The sequence below is a fragment of the Carassius gibelio genome, chromosome A4, assembly GCF_023724105.1.
Source record: "Carassius gibelio isolate Cgi1373 ecotype wild population from Czech Republic chromosome A4, carGib1.2-hapl.c, whole genome shotgun sequence".
Lineage (NCBI taxonomy): Eukaryota > Metazoa > Chordata > Actinopteri > Cypriniformes > Cyprinidae > Carassius > Carassius gibelio.
The window spans coordinates 36,149,736-36,169,560 of record NC_068374.1 but is presented as its reverse complement, the minus strand read 5'-3'; the positions used below and the strand labels follow the sequence as shown (position 1 = coordinate 36,169,560).

General features: G+C 37.2%; 1 protein-coding gene across 1 annotated transcript in view; it reads right to left on the bottom strand.

Moving 5' to 3' along the window:
- Positions 1-208: 208 nt before the first annotated feature.
- The window catches only part of LOC127971207 (plexin-A1), a 29,783-nt gene continuing 10,166 nt past the window's right edge, over positions 209-19,825 (bottom strand). Inside the window, exons 5-11 of the mRNA XM_052574070.1 lie at positions 17,355-17,545; positions 8,943-9,094; positions 8,227-8,347; positions 7,617-7,753; positions 5,182-5,349; positions 1,486-1,579; positions 209-496 (exon numbers count right to left, since the gene is read on the bottom strand). Coding sequence (XP_052430030.1) covers positions 209-496; positions 1,486-1,579; positions 5,182-5,349; positions 7,617-7,753; positions 8,227-8,347; positions 8,943-9,094; positions 17,355-17,545 — 1,151 coding nt within the window. The remainder of the gene's footprint in view (positions 497-1,485; positions 1,580-5,181; positions 5,350-7,616; positions 7,754-8,226; positions 8,348-8,942; positions 9,095-17,354; positions 17,546-19,825) is intronic.

Here is a 19,825-nt window from a genome sequence, read left to right as displayed (position 1 = left end):
AACCACCCTGTGTCTGTGATCAGCATTTTGAAGTTTAGAAACGAAGGGATGAAGACGCAGCGATAGGTATGGAGAAGACAAATTCGTACTTAGTTATTACTGTAGCTATTTTGCAGTGCTCTTCTGCAGCTTTTATTCAGGAAATGAAAATATGGGCAGAACAAGTGGCAACATGATCAGCAAATGACGCAAACTGGCCACATTAACCTCACATCAATAACCACAGATCCATCAACCACTTGAAAGAAGAGATGTGCACCTTCAGGATTAGGGGAGATGTTGGTTTGAGCTCCAGAATGCCTGTGGGACTGAGGGGTTCAAAGACGGGGTCCGGGTAGTAGCTGAAGCTCTCGTTGACGACCACGAGGGCCTGGACGTTATCCATGTAGAAGCCGATCTCATCCGGTCCACTGCCAGTCTCAGCAAAGCCTCTATCTGAATCAGCCACCGATGGGGCCAGGCAGACCATAACGGAGTTGTTGAAAACTGTGCAGTTCTGAGTAGAAGTAGGGAAACAGGGAGACAGAACTTCATTTATTTTTATTTTTTTTATTTTTTTACAACATTTATTATGTTGAGTGTCAATTAAATGTGTTCATTATAAAAATGAAGTATACGTTTATATATATATATATATATATATATATATATATATATATATATATATATATATATATATATATATATGAAACCATAAATAATCAATTATATGAAAACAATATACAGTTCATTGATAAATAAACAACAAAAAAAGAAAATTATTAAAATAAATATACATTTATGTACCAAATACATAAATTACATAATTTAAAAGCATTGTACTATTTGCATTACATACATTGTGCTATTAATTTAATTCAAATATCTGACTACTTAAATAATAAATAAAAAAAATTATTATTATTAATAATAATAATATTTGTTGCTGATCTTGTTTATTTCTCGCACCAATTTCTTTTGAATGTACTTTCTGCAAAGTACTGTAATGTATTTTAAATCATATCTATCTTTGGCCATTCTCAGGGGAAATAACTGAATAAATAAATGTGATCATTTAAATGCATAACATAATTTGCATGACATATTTTGTGTATTACAATATTTAATTGATTGACCCTAATTTCAATTAAATGGGACACAAACTATGAGTTGTGACAGCAGAAGGGACGTCAGATAATTCAAATGTTACATTATAACATTTTAATGCGATTATGATAAACACAGAGGTCATTTAAATTGAGACTGTGAGGAAAATACATTTATAAAAAGAAAATAACAAAAAGCGACACAGAGATACTTCTCTGACCTTTCTCAAGATAAAAATGCTGGTTAGGATTGTGTGTTGCTGTTACCTTAAGTAACACAGTGACAGGGGAACATGTGAAAGCTTTTGTGAAATTAACTTTAGAAACAAGTAAGGAAGAGCCTAATGAAGTGGAAGGTAGATTTCAGGAAAGGTAAAGGTCAAGGAAACCGAATACTTACATGGAAGGACTCTGCTGAGCCGTACTTGGCGCGGATCTTGGGTTCTTTAATGGTGGCCAGGTTGGTGCCGCTGATCGTCAGCAGAGTCCCACCACTGGGAAGAGAAACAGGAAGTCATCATCGCAACATGATGGGTACAGATCTCACACAACAACCCGATCTTACAGTCTAGCTCAACTCTTGGCCTTGAAATCGGAAGAAATATCAGTCTATCAAGCTTTTCCTCCCAAAGGGAGGCAAAACAGAGCAGAGGTAATATATCCCATAATCACTTTTGGTGATGAGACACAAAAAGGATTTTCGCAAAGAGCCAGGCGTTTAAAGACATTCTACCTCTTACATATGCGGCACCCGTTTCATAAGTCGTAACAGAGGCTGAGATTTGGTGATATTATTTTTACAGCTTTCAGTCAGCTTGTGTCAGCTTCAAGGCTAATTATAGGCTAATACACTTTAAATTTGTAAAATGAGAGATTTAATCTGGTAAAAAAAAAAAAAAAAAAAATCTACATCTAGGCTGAGAATGTTCCTCCCTCAAATGTACATGCCTCTTTTTAGTAATAGCAAGCAGCTAAATGCTAATGCTAACTGATTAGCCCTTTAACTTAATTTCGTTCAATAGGCAATCTGTTAACCCTACAGCTCAGTTTGTTTTACCAGCTGTTTGGAGACCTGCTCGTCCACAGCTCACTATACTGTATGTGTGGAGCTCTTTCAGTCCCTCCTCTTTCTATATCTCTGCCTGTCTCAGTGAAAAATCCCTCTTAACTCAGGTACAAGCTTCAGGGAACAAGAAAAAGGACACCCTGCCTACAAATAGATCATCTGCCCACTACTATCTGAGAAGATATCTCATTCCAGTCACAGTGCTCAAAAGTATGTAGTTACTGTACACTTATTGTAGTGCAAGCATGCAGCCCTGTTATTCTACTACTGTGGCAGAAATCAACCACAGTACTCAAGAGTTCAATAGTGTTACCTTCAAATGACATTAATCCAGAGGTGCTAGCTGAAAATATCTTGTCAGTTGAATTTCAGCTAACTGAAATAACTCAGCAAAGGTTATATTAAGTGATATTATACTGGCATATTAATATATAGTATATAAGGAGTCTGTCTGTATATATTCGAGTCTGTAATGTACTAGCATAGCTAGTTTTGAGCCCGACTTGTTTCCTGTTTGTTTTGTTCTCTTGGCATCCGTCTTTGTTTGATGATGCTATATGTACCTTGGGGCTTCTGTTTTTTTTTTTTTTTTTGGCTGATCGAACACAAAATCATTTTTAAGATACTAATTTGCCGTGGGTTCCCTATTTCCTTATACCAACGTCTTGTGTTCACAAGCTTGTTGACACAGGAGGTATGTGGTTTTGAGTCTCGCTGATGTCTCTGCTTGTTTGCCTCTGTGACACCTGCTGTGCCATGGTCCTGAAGGGCATTTTCAGCTCAAATCAATAGATGCACTCTGCGCAAACTAACAGGCTCTAGGGCCACAACTTTTGGGTTCCAGTTAGGTCTATTCAAGCTAGGGGCGACTTCTGCACATGCAGAGTTATTTCCGGTACTGCTTTGATCCCTGGGTGTGTGCGTTTGTTTTTCAGAGGCAGATGGAAGAGAGGAGAGGTACCATTGTACACACTCCTGGGGGATAATGGCCCCTTTCAAAGTAGGACTCAACAGAGAGAGTGCACACTTGACTGTAGTGGCCTGGGTCAGCAACAAAACACACAGTCACACAGACACACGGTTGTGAGAATACGCGTGTCGTGACATAACCGACTCCTGAAGAAGAAAAAGCCAAGAATTTCTTCAGTCAAACTCAAGTAATATTTTACATATTTCACAGTTGTGTAAATATATGAAAATTGACTCATATATTTTACAGAATTATACAATAATTAAAATAAAATATATTAAAAAAAAAAATCTTTTTTTTGACAGTACTACATACTATACAGACAATACATATATATTATACAATTTTGTGCCAAATTAAATGTATCACTGAGAGCGGATGTTTAAACAGACACTTTCTTTCTAAAACAGAATTATTATTATTATTATTATTATTATTATTATTATTATTATTATTATTATTATTATTATTGGCTGATATTAAGCTGTAATGTGAACCAGACCTTTTTCTGTTTAGTAAGAGGTCTGGCTTCAAGTCTGAGACTAGGAACATAAAAGTAGGCAGAAACATCAGCAACTATTCAAATATTGTAAAAAAAAAAAAAAAAAAAAAAAAAATACACAGATACCCACTAAATGCATAAAGTCAAAAGCTTTGCTCTATAGCTTTACATTTCTCACTTGTTTGCTCTCTGAGAGCATACTGCTGACCCCACACAAAGGTAAATAAGAAAGTGAGTGACAGAAAAAGAGAAGGAGCGAGAGAGAGTGTGTTAAGAGCTTCTTTTTATCTACAGGCTTTTAAAGAGCTTGCTCTATAACCCGCAGGAGCAATGAAGATGCAGGTGATAAGTGCTCCATCCTGCCTGCCCCATCGGACACCTGATGGTGTTTCTATGGACTCTGTGTTTTCATTTCAGCCCGACACTGACAGACCAGACATGCTTTAGTGCAAATCGCTGCTCCTCCCTGGAAAGCTGCAAAATCATGACTTGACAGCAGCTCTTCTCATAGGTGCAGACATCTGATCCCTAAAATAATCTAATTTTCAACCTCTTAATGAGTTCTGCGCATGTGTCAAGTGAAAATGTAATACAAATGGCTTCATATTGATTTTTATTACTTCTTTGTTGTATCAACTTCCAAGGAATTGCCACAATTTAAATTTTGCCATTTTTTTAAAATAAATAATAGAAAGTAGATAGATGACAGAAAATGATGACAAGGGAACTTTGACAAAAAGTGGGCCAGTTGTGAATCAATGACTACCACATGAGCATGTGTTGGAGAACATGCTAACCACTCCGAAAAAAACAACAAGGTGACATTTTAAAATACCTTCTGTTGAGGATCGACATGTCTAGATCCAGCGTACAAATTATAAAAAAAAAATAAAAAAAAATAAAAATTCTGTGAGCATTTTTGGCCAGCAACTGACTAAAGTCCATCATGTGAAACATCGAGCACATTTAGCGTTTTCTAAGTGATTTCAAAAATATAATTTCTCTGTGTAATTATATTTATAGTCGAGGTGCAAACAACCCTATTCTCCTAGAATTAGAATGATTATTAAAACTTTATAGTTATCGTTATTGTTACAGTTATCATCTTTGGTGTAAACAGGCATTCAATCTACAATATAGTTAAAATAAATTTAATGTGTGTTACTTAAAAATAACTTGAATTTACAGAAAAGTTGTCCTCCATCTTCATAAAAAAGAAAAATGTAATAATAACAACAACAATAATAATTGTCCTCCATCTTCATAAAAGAGAAAAATGTAATAATAATAATAATAATTATTATTATTATTATTATTATTACCTGTTTTTTGTTTTGCTTTACGAAGCTACAGGACAATGAAGGAATAAAAGGGACAAGATCAGGAAAGAGACTACTGCTTAATATATTAAGGCACATAAACAAAGCTCTAGGCCATGGTACAAAACAAAAACAACAACAACAACAAAAATTGCAGTCAGGCTTTCATTCTATTCTGAAATCATAATGTTGCAATTTTAAACTCAAACGATGGTCCATGCAACTGTTGTGTGGCCTACCTAGCAATGCTCCAGTCCGGGTCTATCTTCATGATGGTGGGGTCCTCTGTGTAGTTAAACTTCACATCGGGGTTCCTCAGCTCAGCAGAGTCTATGTCCACCATAACTGGAGTGCTTCCCGCAATCACGCCGGCCGGGGTCACGCACACGATCTCTTTAGAGCTCCGCCTACAGTCATGGACGAAGCGTTAGAGAAAGAGCAACTGAAGTTTTTACTGTAATTCTCATCAGAATCAGATCATGTGCCGAGTAAGCATATCAACATATTTCTATTTTATCACAACACAGATTCTGTACTCGGTAAGAGTTAAGTATGTTTGATAAAGCTCCATCATTGTGTTAACAAACATATGGGTTTCAAAGACTTTAGCTCTGCTTTTCTCAGTCTGCTTCACTATCTCCTTCTGTACTGGAGACGTGCCTGCAATCTCCATGCTCATCCCCTTAACACGTTGCCATGGGAACGCTTTTCAAGATGCACACCCCAGAAATCCTCTGAAGACTGCACATATTTTGACAAGGTGGTTGTCACAAAAAAAAAAGATGGAATAGTGCAGAGAGAGTTATTTTTTTTATATATCTTTTTATATCTGTGGAGTGAATAAGCCACAAATTTCCTCAAAGGTAAAATATACAGACATTCAATGGCATGAAGTGCAGAATTGCAATCATTGCTTTGGGATATTTTTTTTTTTTTTTTGAGATTTAGCATTTTAAATATGTAATTTGGATTATAGACATGTAGAATAAATCTGAATATGAATGAACTGGATATTATGAATGGAAGACAAAACACACACGAAATAGAAGCAGGGCATCTGAAAGGGATGTTTCGACCGAAAAACGAAGATCTTGTGGCTTTTGAATCCTGTTTGACAGTATTTCTTCTGAATAACATAAAAGCAGATGTTTCACAAAATGTCCAAGCTGCACTTTCCATGAAATGAAAGCGCAACAGGGACTACAGCTATCAAGTAGGGATGGGCGATATATCGCATGTGATTGTCACGCAGACTTTCAGTGAATACTTAATTAAATTTTTGTCTGTTCCTCATATATATATTTTTGGCTTATAAAGACTTAGAACATAGTGCATATGATATGTGTACTACTTTCATGATACTTTAAGGGGAGAGAAATCATTTACTCATCCTTATGTCGTTCAAAAACTATGACTCTCTTTCTTAATAAAAGATGAAATGTCGCTGTTTTCCCAACTTTCTTCGGAGAAGAAAAATAAAAGTCACACAGGCTTCAAATGACGTGGGGTAATTGTGGATTTTTGGGGCATGAAAACCCCCTAGTCTCCATCCACTTTCACTGTGTTGAAGCCAGGAGTGTGAAGATTCTTCAAAACTTCTCCTAATGTGTTTTATAGAAGAAAGAGTGTCCTATAAGTTTAAAATGACATGTGGTGGGGTAAACGATGACTTAATTTACTGTAAATTTCTGGGTAGACTTTTTGAGAAATGAATGGCCCTAATCTCCAGCGTGAACGTTCTTCGAAAGGAAGAAAGGCTTGGAATGATGTGAGGGTGAATAAATGATAAGAGAACATTGATTTTTGAATGAACTATTCCTTTAACAACCTCGCACAATGGGTTAACAGGAAGTGGACTTTCTATCTGAAGTGAATGAAGTGAATCCTGGCTCTGAGACCAGGTGTGGCTGACGTCTCAGTCAGCAAGAACCGCGGTAATCCTCGTTCTCTCCCTTTCTCATGTCTGAGACTTGGCAGCGAGACAATGTGTTTATTCCCTGCTGCAATGCAGAGCGGTCTGGTGCTACAGATAGACAGGTGGACGCAGGAACACTCATTCAATGTCCCCGTCCACAAACGGAAGCACACAATCGACTGGGACTGCCTGTGCCATAACATGGCTGATGTTCTTGCCTTCAAAGTGTCTCTTTACGCTGTAGACACATGCCGGTGGTTAAAAAAATGGGCCTAGGCATTTTGACTGAAGGAATGACAGGTTGACGTGCTAAGGTGAGAAGCTGAAGACAGATTTTTGGAAGGACACAGATAAAGACAGAGGGAGACAACTTGGCAGAGAGAGCGAGAGACAGAAAAGAACAACATTAAAGAGCAAGTGGAGATTGTACGTTGGCCAATGCTACACCAAAACAGCCAACAGGCTAACCGTCAAAACCTATAGAACATATAAAACAGTCAAACAAACAAACAGAAACTGTATGACAGACAGAAACACAAACTTAGAAAGAAAACCAGAGAGATGGATGGATAAAACAATAGCAAGACAGACAACTGTATGCTTTTTTCAATGTTTGGGGCTTTTGCCTTATTATTAGACTCTGAAAGCTTGTTTTCCTTCTCAGAACTGTGAGTTTATATCTTGCAATTGCAAGATATAAACTGCTAAACAATGGCACAAACTAAAGATAAACAAAAGATAAAGAAGAGATTTGCTCACTTTTTAAAGTGACAAGAGTGACGCCCAATGTTGACCACCACAGAGCTGCCAGCGTTGAGATGGTTTCCTTCAATAGTGATTCTGGTTCCTCCTGAAAGAGGTCCCTGAGCGGGCTGGACACGGCCGAAGTATGGCGTCTAAGGAAGAAATTGACAAATTGAAGAAGCACATTGTTTGTTATTGTCATCTTATTTTATACATTATTAGTAAAAGGCCACAATACTATATGCACTTTATGCATATAGAACTTGGTTGGCAAGATTTATAAAAGTTTTTAAAAATAGTATCTTTGTTGACCTATAATTACATCATCACAATTATATCATTCATAATAAAAAAAATTGTAAAAAAAATTTTAGATTAAATTTTTTATATAATTTATATCTGTAATGGCAAAGCTGATCAAAAGAACACCATTCATTTGAAATATAACTCTTTTGTCAATTTAATCCATCCTTGCTAAATAAGTCATATAAAGAGGAAAAAAAAAACAACCTTTGAATAGTAGTGCGTTTATATGCACATTTGGAATTACATGCATCCATTTTGCATTTAAATTATCCAAAAGACAGGAAGATCTGATTAAGGATTAAGTGTCTTAGACACTCACCACAAAGGTGAAAGCCCTGGGTGAGAGGGCTCTGTAGTCAGCCAGGCAGTCTCTTACACACACCTCCACCTGGGCTTCCTGCACACGGTATCCTGTGGCATCATTCAGAAGACACACAATCCTGTGGAAGATGAAAAACATTGGAATCCTCTTTAGGGTTTCTGATTAACAGCACTGCTAAATTACCAAAAGTCTCAAGGGGAGGAAGGTGAATGGATACATTTATATGATACGGTGCAAGTAAATATTATTACTATAATTAATCTGTGTCTGTTTACTAGCCGGGCCAGACATAATCTGCAGACATGTTTATGCATTTTCTACACTGATTTATGCACTGCAAGGATACTTGATTTCGATGTGGTGAAATAAAGTAAATGGAACTACTAGAAGCGTATGCTAAAAGAATAATCAGTAACCAGAGCTAACAATGTATTAAAAATGCACTCTGTGGATTGAGATTGACAGATTATACATTGAAAAGTAAGAGTGTTATGGACCTTAGCCATGTTAGACAACAGTATAATCCACGGAACACACTGTACTGTATTTCTATTCCTCACAGCCTCAGTTTAATCTCTGTCAAATACTAAATATGGCTCTAATCAAGTAACTTTTTAATAGTGCTTTATACAGTAGCGATTGTTTCAAAGCAGATTCACAGTACTGAAAAAGGACAGAAAAATTGAAGCCAAAATACTGTATGTAATACCCACCTTTCTGCACTAACGTATTCCTCTTCAATAGGAACACAGGGTACTTTTCCCAGCCGAACCCCTGTCATAATGTCCCTAAACTGCAGACCCAGGTTCTCTCCAGTGATGGTGAGTCTGGTTCCGCCTTGCCGTGGTCCAGTCTCAGGAAACAGCTGTAAAATGAAGGAAATAGAGACAGTTTCACTGGAGATGGAGATTTAACTGACTATAATACAACAAACTACATTTTCGTTTTGGACATTTTGCTATGATGTGCAGAGAGCAGGACCAGGAAATGTAAGAAAAGAACGATACTTTGACATATTTTTTTACATTCTGATATATGTAGACCATATAATATCTTTCTGGTATGTGGACAGGTCTTGGCATTGAACCCTGTAGCTCCTTATAGTCTTGCAGGTCCAACACAAACTCAGATGCCTTGCATTTTAATGAAGACAAATCACCCCTCGGCACAGGGGAGCAGAAGCCCCTATGCTGGGCTTGGTGAAACACCCCCCTCCAACCCCCCTCCATCCGTCCTCTAATTGAAACTTATTACCCAGGCTCCCAGATCCACGCTTCAGAGCCGCATGGCGCAAGGCAGTAGGATAATGTGATTTATTTAGCCGGATTATTCTCCGTAACGAGGACAGGTGTGGCATGACAAAACAAATATGGTGAATGATGAGCAGTGGTAACAGCAGGATGGCGACCTGTAACAGCCATCATGAGGTAATTATAGGTACTCTGTTTGCCTGATCTCCCGACCACAGGGTCTCCACAGAAACCTGGAGCCGACCCTCAGCTACATCACTGCCATAATGGCTGAGGGCCTAGAATGGAGCCCTGGGGGACCCCTATGTGGAAAATTTTGTAGCACAGCAAACCATATATTCAACAAGTGTGAAATAAGAATGTTTGCAATGAAATTCTAATTTTGTTTTTGGTAATGCCTCAGCCTCACTGTAGAATTTGAACTGGAATGGCAGGAAAAGAGATTTAACAAACTTTTTCACTTTGGTGCACTGCATTGGATAAAACAAAAAAATAAAATAAAATAGAGCAGAAGATTTAACGGACCATAAATCGGGGCGGCAGTGGCTCAGTGGTTCATGTAGGTTGTCTACAAACCGGAAGGTTGGTGGTTCAATCCCCGGCTCCACCTGACCAAGTGTCGAGGTGTCCTTGAGCAAGACACCTAACCCCAGCTGCTCCCGACGAGCTGGATGGCGCCTTGTATGGCAGACACCGCCGTCGGTGTGTGAATGTGTGTGTGAATGGGTGAATGTGAGGCAAATTGTAAAGCGCTTTGGATGGCCATGTGGTCTGTTGAAAGCGCTATATAAATGCAGTCCATTTTACCATTTTTTTTTTTACCATAAAACAGCAAACCAAATATATATATATATATATATATATATATATATATATATATATATATATATATATATATATATATATATATATATATATATATATATATATATATATATATATATAATTTTTTTTTTTTTTTTTTTTTTTTTAAAGGAGACAAAATATTTTTTGGACTGCTGTTCATGCCTCTACTATGCAAGCTTTCATGTATGTGGTTTCCAAATATCAAGAGTTCAAATCCCCAAATCAGAGCTTCTGTGTAAAAAAATTCCAAAATCAGTGCTTCAGTGTTCTGTTATATTTTCTGTAGACTGTTTTGCTTAATTTTGGCAATCTGGCAACCATCCACACACTCGTAATACATTATGGAAGTGCCAACGATGATCTGAATACAAGTTTAGTGATATCCATGTGAGATGTTCAGAATTTGTCATTCAGCCAGTCTGTGTTCTGTCATGAGATCTCGACTATTTTGTTTGCGATTGTGGTTGCTGATTAAATGCACTTATTCAAACACTGTTGTTTTTATAGAAAACATTATTGCGATTTGGAATTATTCAGTTAAACCATTATGCAGCATCATGAAAATGTGGTGAAAAGTTTATATGGTCTAAAACCAGACTAAAATGCTCAAACTTTTAGTTGACTAAAATATGAATGAACAAAAACAGGATAAGGTTGACTAAATATGATAATTAAAAGGCACATTTGACACAGGATCTTAGACTAAGAGTAATTTAAAAGACTAAGACTAAATTAGAAATGGCTGACAAAATGAACACTAATTTAATTGAAATTGAATTCACTTTAATTCCACATTCTTAAATTCAAAGTTGAAATCTGAGAGACATTTTCAAATTAGTGCTGAATGGCATAAAAACCTGTTGAATTCATTACTGACAAGAGCCAGCCAACTGAGATTGGCTTGGCTGACTACACAGAACTTCTTTATGCCTGGAACAATGTAAGGAGTATTGATACAATGAGCACTTTTGAGAAAGATGAATTCACTAGATTTTCTAGCAGACTCAATGCAAGTCCAGCCTCGCAAAACTTCATTGACTGACCAGTTCCCCAGGAACCTCAGTTCCTCAGACCGCACTGCAATGTCAATACAACAGCCTAACAAGCAAAATAGATTCAAGCTGTGTTGATAGAGCTTGTACTGTAATTCGGTAGTCTTGACTTGAAAATCAAAGAATTTGGACTGAAGCCTGTCACTCGGGATTACACTAAAATGAACCTACATTAGATAGTCTTTTATTATGTTCAAAACAATTTATGAATTTCTAATTAAATCAGCCTTAGAGCGAAATGACAGATAAAAATAAAATCTCTGAACACAAGTGGGAAAACACTAATATACATACACATTCTCCCCCAGGACCTTGTTAAATTATACACAGTTAAGTAAATCTTGCTTCATTATCAGCTCTGGGTAATGATACATTTCAAAAAATATATGCAATTACTGAGATTAAAGTGCACCAGAATGCACAAAGTCTCCTGACGATTTCCAGTGGCGAGATTATTTCTGTTTGTGTGTCGCATTCCCCCAACCCTATCCAATACGTGGGAGGATGACAATGATGGGAGAGTGGGAGGAATCAGAAAAGATGGTGGGTGAAAAGAATAGGGGCAGACTGGGGCATCTGAAGAACCCAGTCTTCCAGATCCCATCCGCCCACAGGCCACCTGCACAGTGTGCATGGCTTGACGCTTTCCTGATGTTGCTGTCTGTCTGTTTGTCGGTCTTTCCCTGATATTCATCAGCAAGTTGGTTCTTCATCTTTTGGCAATCACAGAAATGCAGCATGGGTAACACCTGTCAAAAACCAGCACTTCAGCCAGACACACAACACAGTTCTGTCTGGCACCCCCTTTTCTGTACGTCTACGGCTGTATGCTTTCTGGTGTAATTGAGGTTAAGTGTCTTTGCTTATGAGTACAACAGCTTCACTTGGGATTTCACCCAGAAAACCTCCTATTTATAGAGCCTCCACCAATCTACTGAAGAATGGAAAAACGCAACAACCTTCTGCCATTACTGTCATTTCAGCTATGTAGCTTTCCAGGGCCCTAATTTGCTTCCTTTTATTCCTATTTTCCCATCCAATATTGCTTGTTTGTAGCATATGTTCTCAAATCCCTCTCCCCCTAAGCCAATCTTAGAACCTCGCATAGACCATACACTCAAAAATTGCCTTTTCGTACAGAGCGATGCCAATAAAGAATACAGCATAACGAAACAAGAAGGGACAAGCAGTCTGTAATTGGTTTCAGAGGGGTTGTTTTACATGTAGCTTGGTGGCGTCCAATCATGGCCAGACTTGGATGGGCGGCAGCAGAAGTCCATCTCCCAAAAGGAACATGAGGCTTAAGACTATTTTCATTTGTTACCTACATGAAGAGAACATAAACCAAATCATCCAATCAAAGGCCTACCGCCTCCCATGCCTGTCTCACTTCATCTTGCTGCATAAAAAACAAGGCAGAACATCATGTATATTTTACATATTTCAGTGTCAAAGCTTATCAGAACTGCTTGCTGTTTACAGAGGTGCGATAAAGGTGTGTGTTTGTGTGTGTGTGATAATGAGAGAAAATCCCAGATAAAGAAAAGAATGTTTGGAATCAGAAACCTTGCTCTTGCCTCCAGTTAGGTGCGCGTTCCTCTGCTGTAATTAGGAAAGGAGAAAATCTACACTGAGCAAGTTAATGCAATATTGATGCCGAAGTGAAGAGATGCTTTTTGCGAAAAACTTGAGCTAAGGAGCAGTTTAGGAGGGTTTTTTTCCCCATGATTGTCAGGGTTTCTCTACGCAGCATATTGCAAAACTTACAGTTACTGCCATTTAGATGAATGGTAACGCTTACAGCTAGCTCTCTCCAGGTATTATAAACTTCTATGGCCCTTAGAATGAAAGAGGAGCACAACTTTGACATAAGCAGACAGCTTTAACTGAGACACAAAACAGCAGACAATAAGACAGACATAAAGCAAATTCAATTACAACTCACACCCAGGGGTCTTTCTGAGGAGACAGAGACAGAAAATCCCAGTTTAAATACTCTATTCCAAATGAAATTAGAAGCTTATCCACCGGTTAATATACGAAGTCACACGGCTCTGAAGTGAATGGAGAAGAAGCAAGGGAATGAGTGTGGTAGGAAAAAACAGACTGCAAGAAAAGAATACAATATATAGGCACAGTGTAAAATTACTTGTGCTAAGATATTATATGGAAAGTTATTGCTCTATCCTGGGCCAATAAACAAGTTTGCTGCTCACAGTTGCTAGTTGTGTTACCGTTAACTATCTTAATTTAATAAAGTAAATTGTTAATTGCAAAAAAGCTTTTTATTTTTATTAAAGTTACTTCAGTTTTTCATGACAACATTCAAACGTTTAGGTCAAACTACTAAAATTACTGACTGAACTAAAACTGAAATAAATAATAAATAAATACAATTATTTTATATATATATAAAAAATAAGATGTCAAAAACAACAACAAAATGACTATAAAATAAAGATATTCTTAATGTAAATGAAACAAATTGACTACAATATAAAAACTTCAGTAGTATTTAAATAATAATAAAATAACATTAATATTTTCACTTGAACATGAAGATCAGAGGGAATGAAAACCTTAGTATGCTAAGTAAACTAATGATGATAAATATCCCCACTGACTATAAAGTGGACGATTTGATTTGCATTGCTAAATATCAAATTATTCTCAAAATTTTAATTAAACTATTTATTGCTACAGTTCCAAATTCTGGGCCAACTGGCTACTAATTCCCTTTTATTTACTCACCAAAGGCGATTTTACACACATTTGGCGAGTGTTTATTTGGACCTTGTTCACTACCCTTCTGTGTTCCCTCTAATAACATCAGAAATGTACCACAAATGCTCAAAAATGAGCCTGTGAAGAAAATGCAGCCTGTGGTAATGTTTTACAGTGTTTTGTTGGTTTGAACTCATTAAATGCATAGCTTTTCCATCTTTCACAACTTACAACTCTAAATCAAACATGACCATGGTTTGGTCACGAGACATAGATAGAACATACAATGCTTAGTGTCTTGTCTCTGAAGGCAACACATCTGATCTGAGAGCTACTTTGGAGGGGAAAGTCTGTCAATATAAACTCAAATTTAGTTTGTTCTTCACATCCCAGTCAGCCGATTCTATGTGAACTGAAAACAAGCGTACTCCATTCCCTTTCTTTGTCTCTACCGCTTCCTTTTCTGTTTCTCCTTTCATTCAAGCTTTCAGTTCTGGTTATAGAGCGATAAGTAAGCAGAGAGACAAGCATGAGCTAACGGATTAGCAACTGTGCCACTGGCAATTACCCAGTATCAGGGGCTAATCTTACTGAGAGACACCGCTGTCTCTTAGACTGCCAGCTGCCAGCACTGGCACACCGCAATATATTAGCATCAATACACCGCTGCACAGCAATAAAAGCACAGTGAGAGATCTGTTTGGCACAGCCACTGTAGGAAACTTAAAATGGAGGTCTATTGTCTCTTTTTCTTAGATGTAGAGCATATGTGTTATAAAAACTGAGAAATAGTACACCATCATTAGCATACAGGAAGTTAACATATGGCTTGCTCAAGGGCACCTCAAGTCATGGTAATTGCTGGCCCAAAACTCGAACCGACAACCTTAGGGTTAGGAGTCAAACTCTCTAACCACTAGGCCACGACACCCCCCTAAGGCTATGCTAAGTGCCTAAGGATAGCCTTGGTGGAGTTTTTTTTATTTTATTTTACTGTGGTAATCAACATTATGCCACTAATGCAGTTGACTGAGCTTATTTTGTATTGAAACAATATTTCATATAATTGTATTTAATATTTTATTTATTTAAATTGTAATTTGACAAAACCACAATTGTGCTTCAAAAAACCCAGTAAGACTTGAGGTTTCTAACAGAAACCTAAAATGTAAACGCTGATCTAAAGAACCAATAAACGAAAATATTATTTACAAGAACCAGTACGTTTTTCAAAAACCTTATACAGGAGAAAATGTACTTCATAGGTTCTTTGCAAAGCACTATTGAGCAACCTTCATAATCAACAATGCTCTGCAAAATACAACACCTGATAAATGCTCACACTAGGGATATGCTGGTATCAAATTTTCCTGTTGTGATTAATTGCTCGTGATTTTATCACGGTAAACGGTATTATCACGGTATTTAAATTTAGTTTTAAAAAGTGCTCAAAATATAGTTTAATATAATAGGGTAAATAACTTTTTTCTAATAACAAATAACTGAACTTTTAAATAAAATAAAACAATAAAGAAAAATATATAAAGTTAAAGGTTTTGCACAGATTATAGTGCAAAAGAACTATAAAGACCCATGGGTATCACTTTACAATCTCATTAGTTAACCATTAACATTCACAATAGCTTCATTTGCTACAGTAGTTATTAATCTTTGTTAAAGAGCCACACAGATGGGAAATAAAAAATTACCTGTATTACAGTCTATGATGTAGCTGTCCATCAGTGTAAACAATGTGCAAAGTAATTAAACCAAAAAGTACACGATTTATAAAGTTATTGGCTTCTAAAGTAAGGAGTCGACTCTGAATCGCTGAAACGAGTCATTATAGATTTCAAATCTTTTTCCCATCTCTATGTACGTCACTATGAACACTTTGCATAATAATCTCCGCCTACCGTCTTGGGAGAAACGGAACTCTGACCTGCCCCACCCCCCACACAGATGCTCTGGTTAGTGTGATAGCATCATGTCGAGGAGACAGTGTGTTTTTAATTGTAAAGGCAAGTTTGTTTTATTTTCACTTCCAAAGAATGAAGATCATAAGAACCAATGGCTAAAATTCATTTTTACCACAATACCAGAGCAGTACAACAAATCCCTTTTGTTGTGTTCACAACATTTCACTGATGACTGCTTTTCTAATCTCGGTGAGTACACGTCGGGATTTTCAAAGCGTTTGGCCATAAAAGAGGGTTCATTACCAACTTTATTTAGACCAACAAGCATCTCCGAATTACAACGCGAAGTATGATTACGAAATTATGTGTTTGTTTTCTCCCGAGCGTCTAATCAGTATGTGTGCTGTCTGCAGCCTTTGTCTGTGCTGATCTTCATTTACAAACACGTCATTAAAATGAAGTGTAACAAGTGCTGCTAACAGATATTCTGTGATAAAGTAATCCATATGAAAACAACGCGATGTCTGTTTTTCACGTCTCCCTTCATTATATCTAATGTGATCACACCCCCGCGCTGAACGCACTATTCCGATTCAAACTGAAGCGCGCGGCTTGAATAGGCACACACAGAAGAAAAAGCAGCGAGACTGTTCAAGTTTTTTTTTTATTTTACTGTTTGCTTCGCGATGAGAGGAATAAGACATAATTCACCCCAAAAAGATGCTAACACACTGTTTACCATGAAGTTCTGTGCGGAACAACCAATCAAAACTGACTATGTAAGTTGACCAATCAGAACACAGTATGCTACCGAAAGGTGGGGTTTAAGGAAACTGAATCTTTTGAACAGCTTCGCGCGAACCGTTTGGGGATCTCTGAGAATTGAGGTAATTTTAAAATTATATTTTGACCAAATGACAATGTTTTTTAAACCTTGGATGGATTTAAACCTAATGTACAGGACTTATAAACAGTGATAAGAAGCTTAGAATTTTCATCTTACTGGCTCTTTAAGAAAAAAATAGGAGTCATAGTTAGCTCATTAAATAGTACACAGAGTCTTTTAAGCAGCATACAGCAGTGGTGTGCATTTTGACCAATTGATGGGAATAGTATTCTTAAAATGCATTCCAAATTCAGAATAATTTGTAATATAATTATCATGGTATTCAGAAGTGCCCACGATAACAATATTGTGCATATTCATTACCGTGATATATTGCATTACTGAATACCGGTACAAGTCTAGCTCACACAATAAAAAAGTGTGTTTGACAGCCTTGTAAATACTGAATGTGTTAAATGGGGTGTGACAGAATGGGAGCGGGTGCTACCTTGTTGATTTTGGGATGTGCACAGCGACTGTTTCCTGCACTGGGGTGCATCCAGATGCTCTCCGGAGGAGCACACTCCTGTCTCAGCGAACACTTCTTCTCCTGAACACACCAGCCACAGTCGAACCGAGGATCTGCTTTCAAACACATCCCACAGCTGTCCCGCATGGCGTAACACTTGTACAGGTGCGCTGCCGAGAGAAAGAGAGATAAAGACAGGGATGAATAAGCACACAGAGCAGAGGACAAAACCTGCCAACGCACATCAGATGAATTTTATATTAATGTGCTAAGTTGCTTGGCAACCATAAACCATCTACAGTTGAGCTAATTAACTATAGTACCCGACTGAAGAAGTGCTTATTGTCATTATTAGACTTAACAAATGTGATTATTTTTAAACACCAGTGTCTTTTTCATATTACTGTTGCCACTGTTTTATGCGTGAGTTACAGTGATTCATCTGCATCTCACAATAAGCCAAAATACACCCTTTTACTGTGGTAAAATCAAGCACAACCTTAGTGGCTTATTCATTTAATATACAGAAAAAGCAGTAACAAGGTAGAGTGATGGTATCAGATGGTATCTTATGTAATCCAAATGTTTTCACAAAAATTACATATATATATATATATATATATATATATATATATATATATATATATATATATATATATATATATATATATATAGAGAGAGAGAGAGAGAGAGAGAGAGAGAGAGAGAGAGAGAGAGAGAGAGAGAGAGAGAGAGAGATAGATAGATAGATAGATAGATAGATAGATAGATAGATAGATAGATAGATAGATAGATAGATAGACAGACAGATAGATAGATAGATCATTGACACTCTTCACAAACATTCAGGCTGTATCCAAGCATGATAGCAGAAAGTTGTGTGGAAGAAGAAAGAAATGCACAACCAACCAGGAGAACCGCAGCTTTACGAGGATTGTCAAGCAAAATCGATGCAAGAATTTGAGTGAACAAGGAATGGGCTGAGGCTGGGGTCAAGGGATACAGACGTGTCAAGGAATTTGGCTACAGTTGTTGTATTCCTCTTGTTAAGCCACTCCTAAACCACAGGCAACGTCAGAAGCTTCTTACCTGGGTTAAGGAGAAGAAGAACTGTACTGTTGCCCAGTGGTCCAAAGATGAGAGCAAGTTTTGTATTTCATTTGGAAACCAAGGTCCTAGTGTCTCGAGGGAAGGGTGGAGAAGCTCATAGCCCTTGAAGTTGCTTGAAGTCCAGTGTTACATTTCCACTGGAAATTTACTGAACATTTCCAAAAGTTGGTTAAATGACCATGGTGTTGGTGTGCTTGACAGGCAAGCAAACTCACCAGACCTGAACCACATGGAGAATCTATGGGCTATTGTCAGGAGGACAATGAGAAACAAGAAACCAAAAAAAGCAGATGAGCTGAAGGCCACTGTCAAAGAAAGCTGGGCTTCCACACCACCTCAGCAGTGCCTCAAACTGATCACCTCCATGCCACGCCGAATTGAGGCAGTAATTAAAGCAAAAGGAGCCACTACCAAGTATTGAGAACATGTACAGTAAATGAACATACTTTCCAGAAAGCAAACAATTCACTAAAAATGTTTTTTGTTTATTGGTCTTATGAAGTACTGTATTTTTCAGACTATAAGTCGCACCTGGGTATAAGTCGCATCAGTCCAAAAATACGTAATGACGAGGAAAAATACATATATAAGTCGCACTTGACTATAAGTCGCATTTATATAGAACCAAGAACCAAGAGAAAACATTACCATCTACAGCCGCGAGAGGGCACTCTATGCTTTTTTGGTAGGATAAATAAGTCGCACCTGACTATAAGTCGCAGGACCAGCCAAACTATGAAAAAAAGTGCAAATTATAGTCTGGAAAATACGGTATTCTAATTTGTTGAGATAGTGAATTGGTGGGTTTTTGTTAAATTAAATTAAATTAAATTGAGCCAAAATCATCACAATTAAAAGAAACAAAAGACTTAAACTGTGTGCATCTAATTTATTTAATACACAAGTTTCACAATTTGAGTTGAATTACTGAAATTAACTTTTCCACAACATTCTAATTTACCGAGATGCCCCTTTACAGTATATCATACTGACTAAAAAAAGCTGCTTGGCTGGTCTTAGATGGTTAAATCTGGATGTAACTGGTATAAGCTGGACAAATTGGTTTTTGCTGGTTGTTCAGATGGTGACCAATACTGACTAGCTAAGGTAGTGGTCAAAACCCCTTTTAAAGCCAGCATACTAAACCAGCTGTGGCCAGGTAGGAAGACCAGCTAACCAGCTTAGCCTAGTTTAAGGTTTTTTTTAAGCAGTGAAAAGCATAAAATTTGCATAACAATTTGATAACCATGTAAACACAATATACTATGGTATTTATATGGTATTCCAGGGTATATCAAAGACTACTATGGTTCACATCCAAATATTACCATGATACCTTT